Source organism: Perna viridis, chromosome 11 (genome assembly GCF_037379345.1).
Source record: "Perna viridis isolate PV_CMFRI_1.1 ecotype Kerala chromosome 11, ASM3737934v1, whole genome shotgun sequence".
Taxonomy (NCBI): domain Eukaryota; kingdom Metazoa; phylum Mollusca; class Bivalvia; order Mytilida; family Mytilidae; genus Perna; species Perna viridis.
In genome coordinates this window covers 4,418,462-4,442,978 of record NC_142455.1, presented here as the reverse complement: position 1 = coordinate 4,442,978, position 24,517 = coordinate 4,418,462, and the positions used below count along the sequence as shown (strand labels likewise).

General features: G+C 32.1%; 1 protein-coding gene across 1 annotated transcript in view; it reads right to left on the bottom strand.

Moving 5' to 3' along the window:
• Nucleotides 1-88: 88 nt before the first annotated feature.
• The window catches only part of LOC148602399 (kinesin heavy chain-like), a 40,015-nt gene continuing 15,586 nt past the window's right edge, over nt 89-24,517 (bottom strand). The window contains exons 5-23 of the mRNA XM_088552178.1: nt 24,070-24,118; nt 23,182-23,237; nt 22,217-22,304; nt 19,851-19,975; nt 19,337-19,441; nt 18,640-18,788; nt 17,022-17,170; nt 16,280-16,473; nt 15,330-15,605; nt 14,421-14,564; nt 12,376-12,567; nt 11,546-11,663; nt 10,004-10,166; nt 8,660-8,822; nt 8,050-8,121; nt 6,389-6,642; nt 5,162-5,241; nt 3,978-4,087; nt 89-3,555 (exon numbers count right to left, since the gene is read on the bottom strand). Coding sequence (XP_088408304.1) covers nt 3,978-4,087; nt 5,162-5,241; nt 6,389-6,642; nt 8,050-8,121; nt 8,660-8,822; nt 10,004-10,166; nt 11,546-11,663; nt 12,376-12,567; nt 14,421-14,564; nt 15,330-15,605; nt 16,280-16,473; nt 17,022-17,170; nt 18,640-18,788; nt 19,337-19,441; nt 19,851-19,975; nt 22,217-22,304; nt 23,182-23,237; nt 24,070-24,118 — 2,487 coding nt within the window. The 3' untranslated portion in view covers nt 89-3,555. The remainder of the gene's footprint in view (nt 3,556-3,977; nt 4,088-5,161; nt 5,242-6,388; nt 6,643-8,049; nt 8,122-8,659; nt 8,823-10,003; nt 10,167-11,545; nt 11,664-12,375; nt 12,568-14,420; nt 14,565-15,329; nt 15,606-16,279; nt 16,474-17,021; nt 17,171-18,639; nt 18,789-19,336; nt 19,442-19,850; nt 19,976-22,216; nt 22,305-23,181; nt 23,238-24,069; nt 24,119-24,517) is intronic.

Below are 24,517 nucleotides of genomic sequence, written 5' to 3'. Positions count from 1 at the left end.
ATGGAGCATACTTTTAACACATCTTTTTATCCACCTTAGGGAGGTAGACCTAAGTAATTGCAATTCCACGACAAGAGCACAAGTCTAATTAATGTTTTGTCTTTTTTTATTTCTTCACAGAGCAAAAAATTATCACAAACACCATACATAAAAAGCAAGAAGCCTGATTTTAACATTCTCTCCTCATGACTTGGTGATGTGTGTACACAAATAAATATCAGGTACACATTTACGTGTTGTACTAATGAACAAAAATAAACAATAAAATCCATAACCACTTGAAAGCCCTATGAATTTTAAAATACCAAATGATTTGTACATGTCAAGCTAAAACTACCATACATTGAAGCATTTCCGAACTTTCGTCGTACTTGATACATTTCCTGGTAAATATTATTTGGTAACAAAATCGAACATTACACAGCCTATTCAAAGATATTTATACAAGTGACCTTACTTTAAACAATACCATGAAGAGTTATCTGCCCATAGACAAAAAGAAAAGCCAACACAAAAATAACCCTACATGTATATATGGTACACCAGAGCTTATGTCTAAAGCATTTTCCACATATTTCAACACAAGGCCTTTAATTTACCTGTTAATTTATCCACAAATACACTCATGAATAATTCATTGCCTCCATTTGATTTATGGAAATTTATACTACACGTATACCTAAAAATCTACTTGTTTAATAAGCATGTAGAAAAAATTAATTTTGTTGATACCCTTACATTAATCAAGAAAAGATATGAATCAATGCAATTTTTTTTTGAGAAACACATGTATAATGAATAAATGTACCATCACACCTACATGAATACATTTGTGTACATTTTACATGTAAACAATATACATGAATATACATCAGTACTTTACATGAATAGTATACAGAAGAATACATTGTGGTTTTCGAGGTACAAACAAATTCAAATTATTATAAATTCAATGCTCATTACTTCACTTGACACAAAATTATTTTCTGGATTTTCTTGAGGTAAATTTATGGAAAAAGATTCCATGAGGTTGAATATATAGAAATTTTAAATGTTCCACAAATAAGAATCATGCAAAATAGTAATTACAATTAATCATCAAAGTTTACCATCCTGCAAACTAACAAATATAAGCACTAATTTCAGTTCAAGACTCAATAAAGAAACTTTTAATACCAATATACATTTCAAACACAAAGAAATAACATTCAAGCCTTTTGATCAGTCCTTACATAATACTGGAAACAACCTGTTAGAAGATAATGAGAAAACAGATTTTTTTACAGACAGACACCTGCTAGGTATTCTTAAAAATCTAAACTGTAAGCTAAAATATAAAAATGTTTTTCACCTTTACCATCAAAACAAGCTGACCTAGTACGTGAAATGAAAGGAAACTTTACAAAGAGAAGTTTAAAACCTACCATTTTCATAAATAGGTAATTTATTTGAATGAGATAATTTCATCTATAATGTCATCACTTGGATAAAATAACAAAGTTCGACACAAACATTGTATATACATGTATTCACAAATTCAATAAATATTTCTTCACTTGTATATACATAAACAATAAACATTTCTATATAACAATGCACCAAATATAAATATATGCAAAGCATGTGAATGAGTTCACGAATATTGGAAAAAAAATTATAACTAAATTGATGACCCATTTATTAAACTAGATAATCCATTAGTTAAATCCAACCATTTCTAACAATCGAAATCTGGTAGAAATAAAACCAAGGATTTTCCTAATTCAACAACTGGGCCGATATCTATTGCACGTTATGGAATCAGATGTATTTTGATCCATTACTTTAATCACACTTTTTGCAGCATTATATTAATGTAGCAGTACTTCCCTGTCATGTTTCTTGCTTTTGTCACATCTCAATTCAATGCTACAAAAAGTATGACTTTCACAAACATCAACCCCATAATCATATCCTTCCCATGACACTGGTTTCACAGGGAGTAATCAGAACTCCCATATTTTTTTTTCAATTTGCATAAACGTTGTTCTGTACAGTTAAAAATCAATTATTTAATGTTGTCAATGACTCTTACAAAAGTACTTTCCATAATTATCTTTTTTTGCATCTGAAAAAAAATCTAATTTTATGTCAAACATGAGAAGAATACTTCTAGGGTGAAATCTGTCACGAAAACATCGAAAAATAAAAAGAAGAACCAACTGGTCCTTCCACCTAAAAGCCAACTATCTGTCAAAATACATCTAAAGGAGATTCACTGTGAATATATTTTAATTATAAGAACCCACTGCCAATCTACAAAGCTCTACGTATGAGAACAATCCAACCACCATTCTCCAAAAGGGTACAACAGAATCACAACTTTTCGAGGGGAAGGAAATATCTCAAATTGTCCACCTACTTTCATTAGAAAGTGTGACCCTGAGAACTCATATTCTTCCCAATACAATGCATTTCATCATACATTCTTTTTCATATATGGTTAAAAACAGGATCAGTATAATTTTGAAATTTAATACAATGTTTCAGAGGAAAGCTCTTTGCAAAAACAAAGTTTTTTTGGGGAAAAACTGTAAAGTTTCTGATCATACAACAATACAACCCTTATTTACAAAGCAGTTACTAAATTTTCATGGGACGTCTAACTAAATGGAAACACTAAAATACTAAATAAACAGCCACTTTATGAGAAAAAAATGGTTGCATCCAATAAAACTTTATAGTAAATAATGGTCATGCCAAGTTCAGAACATATGAGGGTAATTTTTTGTATTATCTAGAGGCATCAATACATCAAACTAGCATGTACTGAACATTGGAACTGAAGTAATCCAGTTTACTGGTTCCTTCCTGCTTTCTTATGCTCTCAAAAGGCCAGCCTAACAATAGATACCAATAAATGTAACATAAACATACCCAAGTTTACAATACCCACTCAAAATTTGATTTGGTGTATGAAAAAAGAAAAAAAAGTGTTTTCCAACTCAAAATACAATGTGCATAAATATGTAAATTAGTGTATCACTCACATTAATATATATTAACATACACAATTTAAATACAATAGTGTAAGAACTATTCATATAGTGTAATACACTAATCACCATAGTGTAGTACTGTTTTCTTATTAACAGAGCTAGTCTCACTTTTAAAACCACAGTCTTTCTGAAGGCAGCTAGAAATATTGACTACACTACATTGTCTAGTTACACTAGAGTTATACAATGAGTATCAATCACTAACACTAAAAAAGTAATCACACTTGAAATAGAATTCACACTAGCAGTAAATTATTGAATATGGCATTGTTATCAACACTGGCAGTAATAAACCAAGTCTTTGACACTTGATTACACTACAGTTTTACACTATGTATTCATCAAAGTTTTTCAATAAGACTACAGTTTTACATTATGTATGGGTAAAGTTTTAATTACACTAACAATTGATTAAGGCAGTGTAATCACACCAGCAAGATGACAATAAAGCTCTGATCGGCATAAAACAAAGAATAAGCTCTGGAATGCTTCTTCCGTAGTATGCTCTGAACACAATCTGAAATGAAGAATTATTATCCATTTACAAATAGTGCTTACTTAAGTTCACAAAATTAACTACTAACAGTGTAATAAAGGACAGAGTCATGTGCAAACTTAGAATTCTCTATTTGTCACTAATCCTTATAAAGTTTTTCGTATTTGAAACACCTCATTATATATTTTCTTTTGATGACACATGGCATATTTCAACTAATTCTTGTGTAAAACACATAGAACTCAATTTGCTCAACATAGAAATAAGTGAGAAAAACCAGCCTTAGGAAATCCTCTGATAACATGATTCCATGTTTCAACAACTACTTCTTTTTAAGTCCATACTATCCCCCAACACAGAACATTTTTCATGCCTGCTGTATTTTTGGGGGTATTTAACTACACACAATAAACTGCTCTCTTACTACTTATCTAAATACCTACCTAGTTTTGGGGGCCATTAACAGCCATACCTCCACCACCTCCTCTAATTCCATGACTGGTACCTGTTGCTGGAGAACTTCCCTGGTGTTGTCCGGGTCTGATAGGCTTCGCTGTGGAGAAAAAAATGGTCAGGTAAATTAAGAGAAAACAAGCAATTCAGACTAACATATATTTAAGATCATAAGATACTAAGATCTTCACATGACCAGCAATACTATCACAGAAAAATAATTTAAGATGACCAGCAATGCTATCACAGAAATATAATTTAAGATGTCTGGCAATGCTATCATAGCAAAATAATTTGACATGACAAGCAATGTTGCCATAGCAGAAAATTTGATATGACAGAAATCATTTCATGTAATACCAAATCCTATCTCAGCAATTTACTTGACTTAAAACCATATACATTTGCAAATAATACATGTTTTCAATCTGCCAACTTTGTTATCATTTATAGTTCCACACTGATTATCAATGTTTTGGTAGAGTTCAAGCTGGGGTTGTTTCTACTCCAGCAATGCTAGAGGTTGTCTGGCAAGCTATTTTCTGACTTGGTGCCATCCTAACCTCTAGCATCTGACACGTTGAAAGTCACTGCAAATGTGAATTAGATATACATGTGTTTTAACACATTTTCAGTCTTTTATTTACATAAAAGAAGTTTAATTTACTTGAAATCGAGCGCTTAAAATCTTAAATATGTGATAAATACCTAGAAAACATTTGTAATGAAGACAAAACAAACTTAAAGTTGGTAAAGGAAATTCTTTGGTTAATTTGATATGTTCGTTTCGCAAATTTTAAAATCCGTAATTTTATCAACCGGAATTATGCATTCAAAAAGCTAAACACAAATATGAATTTCGTTAAACTGCATTTACAAAGGATTTCTAGGATTGCTGGATTTTCTCATCAGGTAGGTCATTTGTTTTTCTTCAGTTTAGTCACCTTCTACCATATCATGATAAAGAAACTGTATAAAATGTTTTAAATGGTAAATAGCATACTATAACTCTGCCGATTTCAAAGAACGGCGGAACGAGCGTTATGCAATATGGTGCTAGGAAGTAAGAGGTTGGGGTATGGAGGAACAGAATTCCAACCTTTTACGTTGTAGGAGTAGGGTCGTTTCCTTTCGGTGTAGTATTTAAACCCTCTCCTAATAGATTAAACCTTACCAATCTGAGCAGCATGTCCTCTCCTGGCCAAATTCTTCTGTCTAACTGCTTCCTTTATTCTATCTACCTCATGTTGGTACCTGTAAATAACAAAAGAAATGTTATGTAGAATATTAAAGAATAATAATAGGATAATCAGTTGGAAAGACTAATTAACCAATTAATTATCCTATTATTATATAGATTTTCTTTATAATTTATCGATATTTTCAACATGAATTTTAAATTCTGTGATTGGTGGATTGATATCAAAGTTGTGATGTTTTTGAAGGGAGAAAGTCTGAGAGTGATATTACCGAATTTATATCACAGTGTGAATTATTGAAATTTATTACATTGGGAATATTCGATAAAACACTATCTATGTAATAATTCTAACTTATCAAAGCATAGGATTAAAAATGAACTTTAAAGATTCACTGTAAAACCTATTTTTCATTCTTCTTGTCATACCAGTATGTAAATTTAGAATTTCACCAGCAGGCTGAACTCTGAAAGTGATGTGTTAGGTTTGAAGGAATGATTTGGGATATCTAAGATATTAACTGTATTGTCTTATGTCAGGACATTATCACTTGCCATCTTAGCAAGTGCTCAATAACCACGACTAGATAGATTGCAATTGTTTCCTTGCCTTTAATGAATTGGGTAGTGTATGTTTTACACATTGACAAGGGTGCAATGAAGTATAACATCATTACTATTTCCTTCATTTTGGAGTTCTCTTCAGTATGTTCGCTGCTCATGTTAAGATTTCTGACTCCCCTGGTTTTATCCACTTCATAGCATAAACATTTTTCGCCTGGTGACACCCACTTTTCCTTTCATAATTTCATCTTACACACCTCAAAATGTCATTTCAGAAGTTTCTTTTTATGAAATTTTTATTATTTCTTCTGGGTTTTTAATAAATAAAACCTACTCAGACGAAACATATCAAATTCCAAAGAAATAACTTTCCCGCCAAAATCTCAAATGCTTATATCTATAAAAAGCACAATGAACCATCATTTTTTTTTCTTTTCATATTGTTGTAGCATGAAAGATGTTAAAAGATTTCACAATCCTTTAAAATCCTTGTTGTTTTTTTAAACAGAGCAGCGAACATCTTCTAGCCTTTTTCTAAAAATGTCCTTACAAAATCAAACTATTGTTTTGTATCTTTCATGGCCATTCCTTTAATCTGTTTTTTTTTAGGAATGCTTTACTATTTAACTCTAATTATACCTCTTTCTGTCCCTCATAGCTCCCTCTTTAGCCTCTTTCAAAGCTCCTTCCAAAGATTTAACTCTCTCCATGGTAGCTCTCAATCTCTTCTCCAACTTCGGCAGTTCACATCTGAGATCAGCATTGTCTCTCACCAGCTGTTTGTGGACCTTGGTCAGCTGTTCCAAGTTATTCTCTAGGAATGAGATCTTCTGTTTCTGGGCTGCATTGCCTCCAATATCATCATCCTCTTCATCATCCTTCTTCATTTGTGACTGAAATTAAAAATATTATCATAAACATATAATACAAACACCTCTCCTCTATTTCAGTTGTACAACTGATAATAAAAAGCTGCACTGAAATACATGAAATCGTCCAACTTCCTTGTGCCATTGATTGTCTACAAATTTTAAATACTGTTAATGTATTAATTTTCACAGTGTACTAATTTTTGCTATTTTCGGCATGGACAGGAAACCGTGAAAAATTGTACCAGCAGAATTGATTTTAACACTAATATTACACGAATAATTTTTTCTAAACCGAGAAAATTGATACCCGCAATATGTTCACTTGACAGAATCTGTGAAAATTAAAACCTTTACAGTAATTATAAAAAAATCCATTCTCATATATTTGAGTAATTGTACAGCATGTGAACAAACAGCAGTGTAACATAATACATGAATATTAGTCAAAAGGTATTTTAAAAAGAAAATGTATAAAATATTTGTTATATTCATGAATGAAACTAAAAATTAACATTCCCATCACAATGTAAAATTTCCTTGGAAAACAATGCTCCTTCAGTCAAATCAACAAATTCAAAATTCAACAAACTAACATTGTGTACATAAAGCAGGCAAATTGATATTTAACTTCAGATAAATGTAACTCTTATTGGGTGTTAGTAAATGTTTTGTTAGGAATGTTGAGCACACTCACGTACTGTCTTGGAGATTGTTTATTTTGTTTTATTTTATAGATAGCAGTCATTTATCAAATGTTCCCATTGTAAAAAATTTCAATAATGCACATCAACACTAAATTTGGTAATTTCTCTCATCAAAACATCACAACATGTATATCAATCCGCCGTTTACAAAATTTGAATTTAATTTTGAAAATAGCAACAAATAAGGGAGAAAATCTACATGATAAATAGGATCAATTTGTTATCATGACAGAATAATCAAAATATGATCACTTTAGCATAGAATGCATTGATTTAACTCATGCGTGGAACAAGTTCTGCACTGCTTAAATCTAGGCACTCTTTGGCACTCATCATATTTTGATTATTCACTCTTTCCAATTAATTATCCTATTGACCTAGTGTAGGTCAAGATATGAGGCTGGCTTCAGAGTGTCTGTAGTAAACTTTAACTTAAGTTCTCTGGGGTAGATGCAATGTATCAAATCCCCAAAACTAGGATTTGTTTAAAGATAATACTTCATCTTTATAGCAGAAACTGAGATCAAAGGATCTAGCTATATGATGTTTATTTCTTTGGATTAGATCAGCCACAAAGTCATTTAAGTACATGCATTTTTGTGATAGCAATGCATTGAATTACCATTAAATGTAATGTAAACATTAGTGCATTACACATTACATTGAATTGCTTGAAAAAATGTAATGTATTGCGATGTGGAGTGTACACAGTTAATGTACTGACCTTCTTAACTCTGTTCTGGAGATCCTGAACAAATAATTTTCTCAGATTGTGTAGTGTTTGTAACTCCTTGGCCTGAAAATAAACAAATCAATCAAAAATTTAAGCAACATACAGTCAAGCCTATTGCTTGTAAAATACACAAACTATTGACTACCCTTAGTATTGTTCCTAAATTTCATACTGTAATATTGGCCCCTTTTGTTGAAAATGAGTCCCTGTTTTACTGTCAGTGGCCCCCTTGTGCAATTTTCTGGAATGAACACTGATATCCAAATAAAGTAAAAAGACAAAATTGTAGAAAATCTCTTCAGCAGCCATTACTTTGTAAAATAGTGAAGAAACAAACCCTCCAATCTTTTAAAGTACAAACAAACCCCTCCAATCTTTTAAATTACATACAAATCCCCTCCAATCTTTTAAAGTACATACTAACCCCTCCAACCTTTTTAAGTACATACTAACCCCTCCAACCTTTTAAGTACATACAAACCCCTCCAATCTTTTATCATTAACATGAATTTCCAGAGAGTTCAGTATAGTTTAAAAAAAAAGCAGAACTTATCTAACAGGCAATGTCCTAGATACTGACCAGTTTGATGAAGATACATACCACAGTTTCCTCCAATCCTTTAAGATCCTGTCTGGCTTGTTCCTTTCTGTCTATCTGTAATGTCAGCTCGTTCAGTTTGGCTGTCTTTTCAGACTCCTCTGCCTTAAGTTTGTCATAGTCGACCTGTAACTTGTCAAGTGCCAATGACAACTTCTGGTTTTGTCTGAAATAAAGATACAAATATTGTAAATAAATGTTCAGTACAAGTACATATCAGATACAGACACTATAGTGAGGTGATTTAAGATGGTGTAAAAAAAAACAACCACACAAACAACGTCTTTTTGGTCTACATATGTTATATTTTTATGTGACAATAGTCTTTTCTGTACTTAGATCTGTACTTTTGAGAAAACTACACTTTAATCTCCAACTAAAATCAACCAAATAAAAAAAAATCAAGAACAATAACTCTTGCAAAGTGCTTATTTCATGCACAATCTATATAAATTTTATCTCAAAAGTGCAGCACCCCAATGAACAACTAAGACTGGTTATGTGGTCTATATCTGTTTCAGAACAAGAAAAAAAAAGTAATTTTGGTAGTTTTTTGTCCTCCTGTCTGATTTTTAAAAAGACTACTACTTAAGTAGCACTTCAGGTAAGAATCATGCAAAATGTGATTCATTGGTAAAAAGTCTACATATTTTTAATTTTTCATATTTTGTTTGAATAGCCATAGTAAACAGAAATTAACATTCGGTTTTTATATAACCTGTGTTCATAGGAGATAAAAATTATATAGAATGCACTGCAGATTTCAAATTAAGGGAGATAACTCTGTAAATGACACTCAAATACAATAGAATTTATTGGATTTTCAATGTTGATTATCTCCTAAGGGCAGGATGATTTGAATAAATAATTACATATTTCATAGCACAGACCCAAAAAACAACCTAGTCACAAAAATACAAATATGTCACCTTTTTTGGGGTGTATCACATTTTTCAGATTTTGCATTATTCTTACAAAGACAGCTACTTAAAGACAGATATAAAGTAAGCATTTTCACTTCAACAAAAAATTTTGCCTGTAAAATACTTCAGCACTACACAATATAAGGACAATAGACTATTTGTTCTAAGAAAGATGAAGATATGTGTACATATACATGAATATCTTAAAGTAACATTAGGTAAAAAGCATAGTTGAAGATTGATAGTCACTCTTGACTGATTTTCACAAACATGCACCTATACCAATTATACAAGATTAATATAAGAACATGTATCTGGCCAATTTTAATTACATGTGTCTCTCTTACAGAAAGTAATCAACAAACTTCGTAATTTACATAATGGCTAAAGAAGGACCCTTATTTTCAATGATAAAGTTTCATACTCTTTAAGTTGGTCAATAAGTGACTGTTTGTTGTCAATCTCATCTCTAAGAGCAGTTAACTGTTTCTGATGACTTTCTCTATGCATCTCCATCTGTTGTTCAAGAGCTTCCTTCATGTCAGCATCTGATTTCACCTTCTCTTTCTCAGTAATGTGGATTTGTTCTGAAATAAAATAAAACACATGTAGTCTCGAAGTTAAAGAAAAAAAGATTGTTCATCCTTCCTATACAAACCCAGAATACCAAAATCTAAAATGGAAATGGGATTTTATATATGTTGAAGAACCAAATCCGCCATAAGCTGTAGGTCAACATTTTAAGCTCCAATGTTAAAGATGAAATATATAATTCCTGGATTTATCTTTTAATGTTTAGTCCATAAACACCACATGATCTGTACAAACTTTAAGTCATGAAGAAACCACCTACAAAATCGGTAAGTCCTAATAAATTCATAATATAATCACCCCACAAATAATTAAGGAAAGAGTCAACAGAAGAGTAAATTCTCTAGAATACAACAGTAAGTTTACAAATAATCCTACAGCCCTACCTTAATAACATCAGGAAGACGCTTATGATTAGTGGTTCACCCATATCTTAATCCCAGAAATCTTTTTTTGATTGGAAATCCTTCAGTAAGCCTCAAAGAAACTGTATTTGACAATAACAGCATAAACGAAAGTTGGTCACTAGAGATATTATCACTCACAAGTTAGGTTATGTTCTTATGCAGAAAAATATGGAAAAATTTCCATCCATAACTTTTACACTATAACCAGTCAAAAATTATTTCATGATACATAGCAGATCCAAGGAAATGAATGCAGGAAGAGTTGTTTTTAGGACGTAACAAAGTGTAAGAAATGTTTCATAATTATCTTGAGATATGATAAATCACCTCAACATGATTTTCAGATAATAATAATAATAATATAATAATAATAAAATCTTTATTTCAAGAGGGTTACACAGTTTACAAGCTAATCTTCCCTGAGGCCCTCACACACAAAAACTATATCAACTACAAATAAAAAATAAACAACACAACACAAAAACAAAAACTGATTTGGCAATATCAAATCACTTTAAGACAATTCAATATAGAACTTTAAAAAAAAAAAGTGCAAGCAGCAACAATTTTCTCTTTTAAGATACTCTATTCAAAAGTGTTGAGGTACTTCTTTAGATTGATTTTGAATGAGTTGCCAGTGGCTTGATTACGTAAATGTTTGGGTAACTTATTCCACAAGACAGACCCAGAATGTATGAATGAATGTCTGAAATGTTCAGTTTCAATTTTTGGGATTATCAAATTTCCTTGTTCAGCACTTCTTAGTGAATAAGGTTTGTTTCTTGAAACATAGTTAAACTTCTCTGATATGTAGCTTGGTGCTTCCCCATGGAGAGATTTATAGATTAATAGGTATTTGTGATATTTAATCCTTGTTTCTACTTTCATGATTCCTAATTTTTTTAACAAGGGTTCTGATGGACCCATACTTAAAAAATACAGCAAAATCTAGAAGCTTGAATTTTTACCTTGTGCTCTGAGTTTAGCGATCTCTTCATTGAGAGAGTCTACATTCTCTTGAAGTAACCTCTTCTTGTGGTCAATATCTTTGATGGTCTCATTCAGTGAGCTCATCTTAGCTTCATGCTGAAAACAAATGGACATATTAAAAGTCAGATTAAATTTGGTGGAAACAATGTCCTATTTCACCTGCTAACAAGCAAACAATTATGCATCTGACTTTGGAGACATACAGGGATGGTGAAAATCTTTAAAACAAGTGGTGCACCAAACACTGAAATAATTGTCATTTTCTTCAATTTCTACATGTAGAACATTAAGAATCTAACAACACTAAGTATGCAAGACACCTTGGACTCCCGCAGGTGTCTCAGATTTCCAAGTCTCGCATTTTCTACAGGAGTTCTTTTTCTCACTTTTAGAATTTTGTGATTATTTTATATAATATATAATGCTCTGCTTGATAAAATTCCTTTGTATTCATAGGACATCACGAAATCTTCTATTGTGATGTCACGATTGTCGCACGTTTTATCTTGTCCACAGATGAGATTCAGACATCTCACATTCCTTAAAATAGGAATGTGTTTGTCTATTTAATGAGAAAATTATTGTTCATTTTGATTAAAAAGGCATTTTTTTCTATAGGTAAGATTTTTCACAAAAAAATATAGCTGACCAATTCAAACATCGGCAGACTTGAATTCCTTTTTAAAAAAAAATGGGTACAGGAATTGGTTAACTATACAACTACCTACTTCATGTATATTCTCATCTGAAACCAATAAATATTGCTCTGTGACAAGACATAAGCAAAATGCATAAATAGCTATATTACCTGTTGGATAGTTAGCTGACAATCTGACAACTCCTTCTCAGCTGTTTCTAACTTCTTATTGACCTCTGCACTGTTAGTTTCAAAGTTAGATGACCTGGTAACCAAGGATTTTACCTCTGACTTCATTCTACTGATATAAAGCCTGGCAACAGTGAAGTCTTCTTCCAACTTTTCTGTTTGTCCAAATGATGGCTGAAAAGAAACAGTGATAGACGTGTTTTTGTACAAATATACCTTTAATAATATTCTATTTCAGTTACATGAAGGTCCTCTACTTCATACCAATATCTCTTATTCTTGTACAACATTTGCTGCAACAATGAATTTCAGTTTCATTACTGACTCCTTAAAAAAATTTAAATGAATCATTTAAAAATATTTTAATTACATTTTCACAGATATATTCAGCAGTTCTAATTATCACAAATAACTTTTTATTGAATTCCTGTCAACTCAATTTTCAACTGTCAAATTTACAAATGATGCTTTCAAATCTTCCAATACAATAGTACATGATCTCCTAATTTCAACTACTTAAGGAGATAGACCTAGGGTAAGGGACACAACTCATACAGATCATTGGAACGTTAGTATTCATTATTTTAAATCAATCTCATGTAAGCATCAAAGTAACTTTGACTGATTTCATTCTGTTTCATATGAAAGCTTGATAGGCTTTGGTGAAATTGAATATGATACAAACAGATCACTGATTTCAAGAGTTATGTCCCTTATCCTAGGTCTACCTACTTAATTCCATGTCGGTTATATGAAAGATTGTTACACAAAACTGCATCTTAGTTTTCACAATTTTAGCATACATTGTGTTGTAATCAAGAATTAACCATTTACTATGACCAAAAACACCTTATTTTGGGGAAATTTAATTTTCAAATTATCAAGTTTATCAAATGAATGAACTAAATATTGACTTGCTGTATTCATCATTTGATGTTAATATACATGTAGCTTTATGAAGCTGAAATTGATAACACATTTTTTCTATATTGAAAAACAAACCTTAGAATCTCCACTACCCACAATACTTCCAAAATCACCAAGATAAAAACATACCTTAGAATCTCCACTACCCACAATACTTCCAAAATCACCAAGATAAAAACATACCTTAGAATCTCCACTGTCCACAATACTTCCAAAATCACCAAGATAAAAATTAACCTTAGAATCTCCACTACCCACAATACTTCCAAAATCACCAAGATAAAAACATACCTTAGAATCTCCACTGTCCACAATACTTCCAAAATCACCAAGATGAAAACATACCTTAGAATCTCCACTGTCCACAATACTTCCAATATCACCAAGATAAAAATTAACCTTAGAATCTCCACTGTCCACAATACTTCCAATATCACCAAGATAAAACAAACCTTAGAATCTCCACTGTCCACAATACTTCCAATATCACCAAGATAAAAACATACCTTAGAATCTCCACTGCCCACAATACTTCCAATATCACCAAGATAAAAACATACCTTAGAATCTCCACTGTCCACAATACTTCCAAAATCACCAAGATAAAAACATACCTTAGAATCTCCACTGCCCACAACACTTCCAAAATCACCAAGATAAAAACAAACCTTAGAATCTCCACTACCCACAATACTTCCAAAATCACCAAGATAAAAATTAACCTTAGATTCTCCACTGCCTACAATACTTCCAAAATCACCAAGATAAAAACAAACCTTAGAATCTCCACTGCCCACAATACTTCCAAAATCACCAAGATAAAAACAAACCTTAGAATCTCCACTGCCCACAATACTTCCAAAATCACCAAGATAAAAACATATCTTAGAATCTCCACTGCCCACAATACTTCCAATATCACCAAGATAAAAACAAACCTTAGAATCTCCACTGCCCACAATACTTCCGAAATCACCAAGATAAAAACATATCTTAGAATCTCCACTGTCCACAATACTTCCAATATCACCAAGATAAAAACATATCTTAGAATCTCCACTGTCCACAATACTTCCAATATCACCAAGATAAAAACAAACCTTAGAATCTCCACTGCCTACAATACTTCCAATATCACCAAGATCTTTTAGCAGGCCTGTCATCATGTCAGTCACACGTTTCTTCTGATGTGTCACAGAGTCCTTCGTGGATTCAAACTCAGACTGAAGAGCATTCAGTGCATTCTGTTTGGAGGAAAAACAAACAAATGATAAACAGCGTATACATATTCTTTCATACACAGGCAAATTATTTAACATGATTTTCACCAGAATTGAGCAAATAAAATTTGTGACAGATTTCAGGCCTTCGCATGAATATCATGTGAAATCCTCATATGAAGTTCATGTTAACTGAATTTTATGTGAAAAACACTTCAATTTTATGTCAAGTTCACCTGAACAATATTTGCCTGTGCTAGTTAGCATAAAAATCATCTTTCCTACAATAGAATCCAACATGCAAAATAACTAATAGGCTAATTTTCATTTGTAATGTGAATGTCTAGATCCCTAATGCATTACATTTTTTTAAATAAAAAAATTAATTTTATTATAAATACAAACTTTGAATTAAAATCTAAAATATCTTAAATCTATCCATCAGTTTTGATGCTGCAGTATGTTTGGTCAATATTGTCTACTGCAACACTACTTACAAATTTAAATAGAATAAAAAGAACGAATTTAAAACTTCTTTTAACCATTTCAAATTGCAATATTTCTCGGATATAGCACTGCTGATAAATTTTTGTAGAAGCTTTCTGATATACTTGTACAGTGAAACCTGAATAAAAGAAACCATGAAAATCTGAAAATGATCTGAGAGTAATTTCAAAGTCACGTTATATTATTTTCAATGTATTTTTAACCTTGCTAAACCAAACATAGTATAAAGTCAAAATGGGGTACAGTTTTGACAGGTTTTACAGTATTTATAGGAGTACATACTGTTTTTTTGTTAAGTTCCTCAGTCAGAGCCTCATTCTCAGTGTTCTTGGCATCCACTTCCTGTGACTTCTGGTCATAGTTCATGGCAAGTTCTTCCAAAGCTTGGAGAACTTCTTTCACTTCATCCTTGGCTGACTCATTATCAGTCTGGATACGGGCCATCTCCTGCTGGAGCACATCGTAATCTTTCTTTCCGGAGCTGATGAGATCTTCCTGTTCCATCATCTGTTCCTTCAATCTCTCTATCATCTGGACTTGGTTACTGATTTCATCATCCTATAAACAGAATGTAAACATAAATAGAAAGTCATTTCAAAGTTATCTAAGATGAAGTTAGAAATACTATTGAGGATTTTTTGTTGTTAGAGTACCAAGTGGTTTTTGTTGTTTGTTCATATCATGTTTTCAAACTTACAATGAAATTTTGTTTGAAAACTTCAATGGTTAAATAAACTTAATGAGTTCAAGAATCCTTGAAAATTGATATCAAGAATTAAAAGCACCTTTACAGTGAGTGCTTACTCAATCGCCTAACTAAGTTAAAAATGACAACAGTATCATGATCACTTACGTAAGCTGCTCTATGGATAATTCAAAATATAAAACATTTACGGACTCCTCAAGAAGAAAGGCTTTGTTAACCCAACCAATGATAAAACAATGGCCAAAAAACATTTCATAGGCTGACATCATCATCCCATTGTCGTCTCCTTGAAATATTCACTATAACTATTCTCCTTACATGAATCACAACTATGCAAGTGTTATAAATTTGTTCCAATGGCTCAATAATGAGAAATATCTATACATCTTGGAATTAAATATTTAATTTGTTCATTTTCATTACATTTTAGGGAACAATAATCATAATCCAATTCCCTGAAAATCATATTATCTTTTAACAGTAATATCCCAGGTATTTAGGAACAAATTTATCATCTCTAACTGACCTTTTCATCCAGTTGGGCATACAGTTTAACCCTCTCTGCGTCCCATTGAGTTTTCTCAGCCTCATTTATTGCACTAAGGTTGCCGATGCTGGTCTCCATCAGACTTGGTTGAGCTGCTCCCTCTGGAACCTCAGAATCTATAGATGTTATACTGGTCTTCATATCCACTTGTTCATCGGATGATACTGGCTGACCTATGGTAGAAATTCAAAATAAAAAAACAAGTCAAGTTTCATGAAATTCTGTTCAGTACTTTCAAAGGAGTTGGGATGACAAAAAGAGGATGGACACATAAATAATATTTTACTTTCCACAATTTTGTTGCGTGAGATATAATAAGTAGATCAATTGTTCAGTATGATTGCAGATGTGTTTAGCCAAAGCTATAACATGACATAATTTCCACTGTAACGATGCTTGTAATAATCTTAACAGTTGTGATTCTCTACAATATATGTACACTTAATGCTTATACTGCATTGAAAATTTGTAAAAATTAATTGAGACTCTGTAGAGGAAACCACTTTTGTCATGCCAAATTTTCATGCATTTTACTGTCATTTGCAATAGACCATACTTACGTGCAACATAACAATAAAATTAGTATACAAGATTTCTTAGTCATATCCTCAACAAAAGTCTTAAAGACTAGAAAAACTGTAAGCAATGCTCACTAACTTATCAAAGACCAAGTATATCCCCTGAATATGATCATTATATGTGCTGTAGGATCTTAACTTACCACTTCTCCATGCCTTCAGCTCAGCCTCTAACTTCTGTATAAACCCTTTCAGCTTGGCATTCTTTTCCTTTTCTTTCTCGTATCTTCTCTTCCATTCATCAGCAGTGAGCTCTTCATTAACTTTAACAACATTCTTAATGGTCTTGGCTCTGTAATAAGCCAAAACATTAGTCAAACATATAGATAAACAAAATACTCAATTCCTACATGTAATTTTGACATTATTTCTATGTATATTAGAAGACGGTTTTAAAATAAAGAGCTGCACTTTAAGCGTATGATACGCCCGTTGCCCTTTTACCTTGTGCTTATGCTTTTAAAGAATTCATATGATCAACTAAAAATACTAAGAGCCCTGTCAAATACCCCCTCCCCAAAAAAAAGGGAAAAAAATGCACAAAAAAAATTGACACCATCAAGGCTACCTCAAATTTAGCTAAGTTTGTTGTCTTGATTTTTCACCCATACATTTCTATCTTGTTCAAAACACACTTCTCTGAGAAGTTTACCAAGTACCTTTTATATTCATTATTCAATAATCATAACAAATGGTCTGTTTTCAACAATTTTTCAAATTAAAACTTTATAACATGGAAAAGTAAATACAAATCAGAAGGGAGCTTACTTCAATAGATATGAACAATTCACCAAAGTTTCATATAAGTTAGTGAAAGTGTTTCTGAGTAATTGTGCGAAAACTTGAAAATCCCACTTTTCTTGGTATAAAAATTCTTAACATGGAAACAATATATCTGAAATTTATAAAAATCAAAAGGGAGCTTACGTCAATAGATATGAACAATTCATCAAAGTTTCATAAAAGTTGATGAAAGTGTTATTGAGTTTTTGAGCAAAAACTTGAAAATAACCCTATTTTTTTAAGTATAAAAATTAATTACATGGAAACAATAAATCTGAAATTTATAAAAATCGAAAGGGAACTTACGTCAATAGATATGATCAATTCACCAAAGTTTCATAAAAGTAGGTGAAAGTGTTTTTGAGTTATTGTCCGAAAACTTGAAAATCCCCCTTTTTTTCAGTAAAAAAATTCATAACATGGAACAAAAAATCTGAAATTCATAAAAACTGAAAAGGAGCTTATGTCAATAAATAGAAAGCGTTTCTGAGTTATTATCCGAAGTGTGGATGATGGACAGACAGACAACAGTATACCATAATACGCCCCGTCTTAGATGGGTGTATAAAAAGCTCAACCAAGCTTGTTACCAAATCATAGTCATTTACAAATTTTGTTGTATTTGCTATGTTGTATTCATTATTGTCTACATAAATGTGTTTAATGGCTCATCAACTTGTTTTGCAAGGCAACTGAAACCTGCCTTACAAGATAAACAATTTAAATCGAAATTACTAAAATCACAAATAAAACTAGTAGTAACATGAAGTTGGACGTGTTGTTGTGCTTGGTATGCCCAAACTCGTTATAGTTAACAATTTATGCCCCATCTACTTGTATATCACAACAAACACCAAATTAGAAATCAATCCATCTCATTGAGTGAGGGTATAAAAAATGAATTGAAATGGTTAAATTTAGATTAGAAAACAAATTCCTTTAATATGGAAACAAATAAAATCTTAATTCAATACCAACCTTTGACCAAACATGAGTGTAGATTTGGTTTCTGACTCATTAAATGAAGCAGGTGAACAACAGATGACAATGGTAGTACGAGCGTTTCCACCCAAACTTTCCTGTAGAATTCTCGTCAATTTACTGTCTCTGTACGGTACATGGCTTTTCTGAAACATACAACACAAAAATAATACATCCATAAATATGAAATTACTACAAAGATGAAAATAGAAAATCTTCTGCTTCTTTTCTTAATCTGAAGGAATAATTAACAATATCGTCAACACTGACAAGAACTCTTAGTCAGGGAATACGCTTTAAAATTTCCCTATATGTGCCCACCCAACTGGCATAAAATGTATTTTAGAATTTTTCGTAAAAGGTGCTTGGTATTGACAACTTGGCCTCTATAAAGCCTTTCCCTCCAATTTAAATTTCTTGCTTCTTGCTTAAATCAACTGCAGTATTTTCAATTTATTCAATGGAGAATTTCCTTATACACAATATGTAATCATCACTAATTTTTGCTAATATGTTAGAGTTAGTCATTTCTGCTTCATAGCTCTCTAGGGGATAATTCAATTGTATCATGATTAAAAACAAAGGTCCTCTAAATACTGGCTGACTTTTTTTATGATGTTTTTGCTTTAAGCACTTTTTACTTCAAAAATGAATTATAGAACTTAAAAAAATCGTCTTGATATGAAAAACTTACATTTCCATCAGCTAGAGCCGAGATGACATTACCAAGGGCAGATAATGACTTGTTGATATTTTTAGCTTCATCTAAAGTTGAACCTTCGGCTCCTGTTTTGCTGACCTAAAAGCATCAATAATAAAAATTATCTTATACAAGTCCTAAATAAAAACCAGTTAATTAAAATATATCAAGTTTACAGGAAGAATGTCCCAGGTTAATTTATATAGATTCCAAACATATATGAAGAGTACTACACCTATACACTTCCAACTAAATTGACCTCATACAATTTGACTTTTGATTTGTAATGTTGAATTCCATACCTTAACAATTCCAACTAAAATAACTAGATACTGTTTTTCTTTTCTGATTTGCAATGTTTGAATTCCAAAAGTTATCAATTCCAACTAAAAAAACTACATACATTGTGCCATTTTGATTGGCAATGAAGAGGACAATACCTTTTCACTTCCAGCTAAATCGATTAGATATAATTTGCTATTTTGAATTTCAATTAAGAGAACCATACCTTTTCACTACCAGCTAAATCGACTAGATATAGTTTTCCATTTAATTTCTTTTCTGTTTCTAAATGTTCCTGTTTTACATTAATCAAGAATACACTGTGACTTCTAGAACTGTGCTCATTCATGTCTAAAAAAAATAAAGTAATACAGTTAAGTAGCCTGTCCACTTAATATACAAGACGCACGCAGGAGGGGAGGGGGGAATTTATTGGTTTAAAGATCTTTATTCTTTTTATGTTGTAAAAATGTTGCAAAGTATTGAAATTCAACAGTGGCTTCAAGTAGCAGTTAAAAAATAAATATCAATGAAGTAAAACAGAATTAATAAGCTTAGTAATTGCAGGGGTAGGTTATACATGTATAGTATTATAGAGTTCTTGAACATTGCTTGCTTGTGTCTGACAATATAAAGCAACAAAGTTAAGAACATTTTGGTGGTGAATACAGCAGGGAGCAAGACGAAATAGCCTTAAAAGATTTGACTTACTTCCAACAGCCAAATTTTCATAAGATTTGATTAAATTTTCACAGCCAAATGTTCGTAAGGTTTGGCATACATTTTAGAGCAACATGTTCTTACATTGTACTTCTTACAGTCAAATGTTTGTGAGATTGGACTCACTTTTTACAGCTATGTGTTTGTAAGAATTGACTTACATGTTACAGCAACATGTCTGTTAGATTTGACTCACTTGTTACAGCTACATGTCTGTAATGTTTGACTCACTTGTTACAGCTACATGTCTGTTAGACTTGACTCACTTGTTACAGCTACATGTCTGTTAGACTTGACTCACTTGTTACAGCTACATGTCTGCTAGACTTGACTCACTTGTTACAACTACATGTCTGTTAGATTTGACTCACTTGTTACGGCTACATGTCTGTAATGTTTGACTCACTTGTTACAGCTACATGTCTGTTAGATTTGACTCACTTGTTACAGCTACATGTCTGTTAGACTTGACTCACTTGTTACAGCTACATGTCTGTTAGACTTGACTCACTTGTTACAGTTACATGTCTGTTAGACTTGACTCACTTGTTACGGCTACATGTCTGTAATGTTTGACTCACTTGTTACAGCTACATGTCTGTAATGTTTGACTAACTTGTTACAGCTACATGTCTGTTAGACTTGACTCACTTGTTACAGCTACATGTCTGTTAGACTTGACTCACTTGTTACAGTTACATGTCTGTTAGACTTGACTCACTTGTTACGGCTACATGTCTGTAATGTTTGACTCACTTGTTACAGCTACATGTCTGTAATGTTTGACTAACTTGTTACAGCTACATGTCTGTTAGATTTGACTCACTTGTTACGGCTACATGTCTGTAATGTTTGACTCACTTGTTACAGCTACATGTCTGTTAGACTTGACTCACTTGTTACAGCTACATGTCTGTTAGACTTGACTCACTTGTTACGGCTACATGTCTGTTAGATTTGACTCACTTGTTACGGCTACATGTCTGTAATATTTGACTCACTTGTTACAGCTATGTCTGTAATGTTTGACTCACTTGTTACAGCTACATGTCTGTAAGACTTGACTCACTTGTTACAGCTACATGTCTGTTAGACTTGACTCACTTGTTACAGCTACATGTCTGTTAGATTTGACTCACTTGTTACGGCTACATGTCTGTAATGTTTGACTCACTTGTTACAGCTACATGTCTGTAATGTTTGACTCACTTGTTACAGCTATATGTCTGTAATGTTTGACTCACTTGTTACAGCTACATGTCTGTTAGACTTGACTCACTTGTTAGGGCTACATGTCTGTAATGTTTGATTCACTTGTTACAGCTACATGTCTGTAATGTTTGACTCACTTGTTACAGCTACATGTCTGTTAGACTTGACTTACTTGTTACAGCTACATGTCTGTTAGACTTGACTCACTTGTTAGGGCTACATGTCTGTAATGTTTGATTCACTTGTTACAGCTACATGTCTGTAATGTTTGACTCACTTGTTACAGCTACATGTCTGTTAGACTTGACTTACTTGTTACAGCTACATGTCTGTTAGACTTGACTCACTTGTTACAGCTACATGTCTGTTAGATTTGACTCACTTGTTACGGCTACATGTCTGTAATGTTTGACTCACTTGTTACAGCTACATGTCTGTTAGACTTGACTTACTTGTTACAGCTACATGTCTGTTAGACTTGACTCACTTGTTACGGCAACATGTCTGTTAGATTTGACTCACTTGTTACGGCTACATGTCTGTAATATTTGACTCACTTGTTACAGCTACGTCTGTAATGTTTGACTCACTTGTTATAGCTACATGTCTGTAATATTTGACTCACTTGTTACAGCTACATGTCTGTTAGACTTGACTTACTTGTTACAGCTACATGTCTGTTAGATTTCCCCTCTTCTATTGCTTCCATCACCTCCTCAGGACTAGATACAAATCGTTCTGTTGCTCCCTAAAACCAGATAGAAACTTTACTGAGGGGTTGTTCCTAATATCATTTACATGATTTGAATCAGAATATTTTTTAATCTTTAGACTAATTAGAAGTATCACTCTTGCGTGTATACTATATATTCGAATACTTTTAAGATGTAAATCGGAGAGATCATAAAACAGTCTTAATTTCAAAATTGAGTTTGTACTATTTCCTTCCCATTTAAAGAAAGTTTATAATTTCTAATCCACAGGTCCAACATTTTCTCACTACTGAGACAAAATCATACAGTTTCCTTACTTCTTAGGCAAATATATTCCTATTTAAAGCCTTGTGACATTTCACTGTGTAATCTATAAACACAAAGCGTATTTATAAGGTAAGAAAGAATCAATCACAGCCAAAACTGAAGACTAATAGGATAATTAATTGGAAAGAGTGAATAACCAAAATATTATCACGAGTGCCGAAGAACACCTAGATTTAACGAGTGTGAAGAACTTGTTCCGTGCACCAGTTAAATCCTCAAGCAATCTTGGCAAGAGTGATAATTTTTCGTTATTCATGATAACCAATTGATTATCATATTTATTATATAGATTTTCTTCAAAATTCATCAATATTTCCAACATGAATTTAAAATTCTGTGATTGGCATACTGATATCAAAATTGTGACGTTTTGGCGGGAGAAATTCCGAGAGCGAAATTACCGAATTTATTTCATGGTGTAAATTATCAAATTTCACTTCACTGGGAACATTCGATAGAACACTGATGTCTATATAATAAAAGGAAATAACTTTGGGTAAAACTTCATTGTTTTCTCAATGATATGAAAACTCTGTGGCCCATATTCAGCAGTGTTAGATTTCTAATATCCTGAATTCACTTTACCTTAACATAAGTGACTTTGTTTTTGTCTTCATGGACTGATAGATTGGTCTTAGAAACTGAAAGAAAAAAATGTATAGTCATTTAAAACAAGGATGCTTTTAGAAGGATGAACATGGAAGCAAAACATAAGCAAAATCAGAAGTTAATATACAGTTCAGAATATATAATTGTAACCTTATACAGTCGGTAGCTCAAACTCCAAGGGAACATTGAAATGACATAAGTATTACCTGTAATTAACTAAAATGACACTGATTAATGATAGGGTTTGAGTTCTTCACACCTTTTATTAACCAAGCTGACAAAATGGCTGACGAGTTTAAGTTAGTGAGGCTAATTCTCTAAGGTTTATTACCCAACGGACTGACTAGTCAGATCGAGTGTTCGAGAAATTTAAGTTTGGGAAATCGATGGTATTTATACTGATTATATAGGAGAACATTTTGGTACTTTGAATTGTGTTCAAGAAATCCCGGGTGTGTGAGCCATCTGAGTTCGAGCGTGTGAAGTTCGATTGTAATTTGAATTTGGAAAATAGGAAATACCACAAACAGTGGAAGAATATAATTTCTGTTTAAATGATATAATGATGGTAACTGAGGTCAAAATCCATTGAAGGATTTTAGAGTGTCAACAAAAATATACTGAAATACCACTGGATGGAATAATTTGTGAAGGATGCACCTATGCCAGAAATTTATGACTTTTTAATTTTTTTAATTTTCAGAAAATTTTGAGTTATGAAATTTTCTAATTTTATTTTCCAGTGTTCAGTGGAAAATGAATGCTAGTGAGTCTTCTGACAGAGGAATTACTGATTTTTATGACAATTTTTCAATGTATGAACTCTGATTACAAATTCCATATTCTTGGTACAATATCACTTACTATCTAGCAGATCTCTAATTTTGTCCATGTATATTTCAAAGTATGAGACCTAAAAACAAATAATTAAAAATTAATAACACAATAAATTGATGAGCAATTTGCATAAAGCCTCCAACCTTAAGTACATTTCAAATTACAAGATTTTCTGTTTTAAGACAAATTTTAATATTTCTTATCTAAATTTGTATGTTTCGTGAAATGGCTTCATATTAGAAGAATAGTCCATTGAGCAATTTTTTCCCAAACTACATGCACAAGTTAGTTCAACAATAAGGCCAACTAAATAATTTCATGGTTTTGAGAATATCCCATTTTTATGCACATATCAATGAAATAAATATATATCTATATACTTGAATATGTATGAACTGACTAAATAGGGAAAAACACTTCCCTAATCCTGTTTTACTGGAAATACCCTTTGTAAATAGCATCCTCATTGATTTCT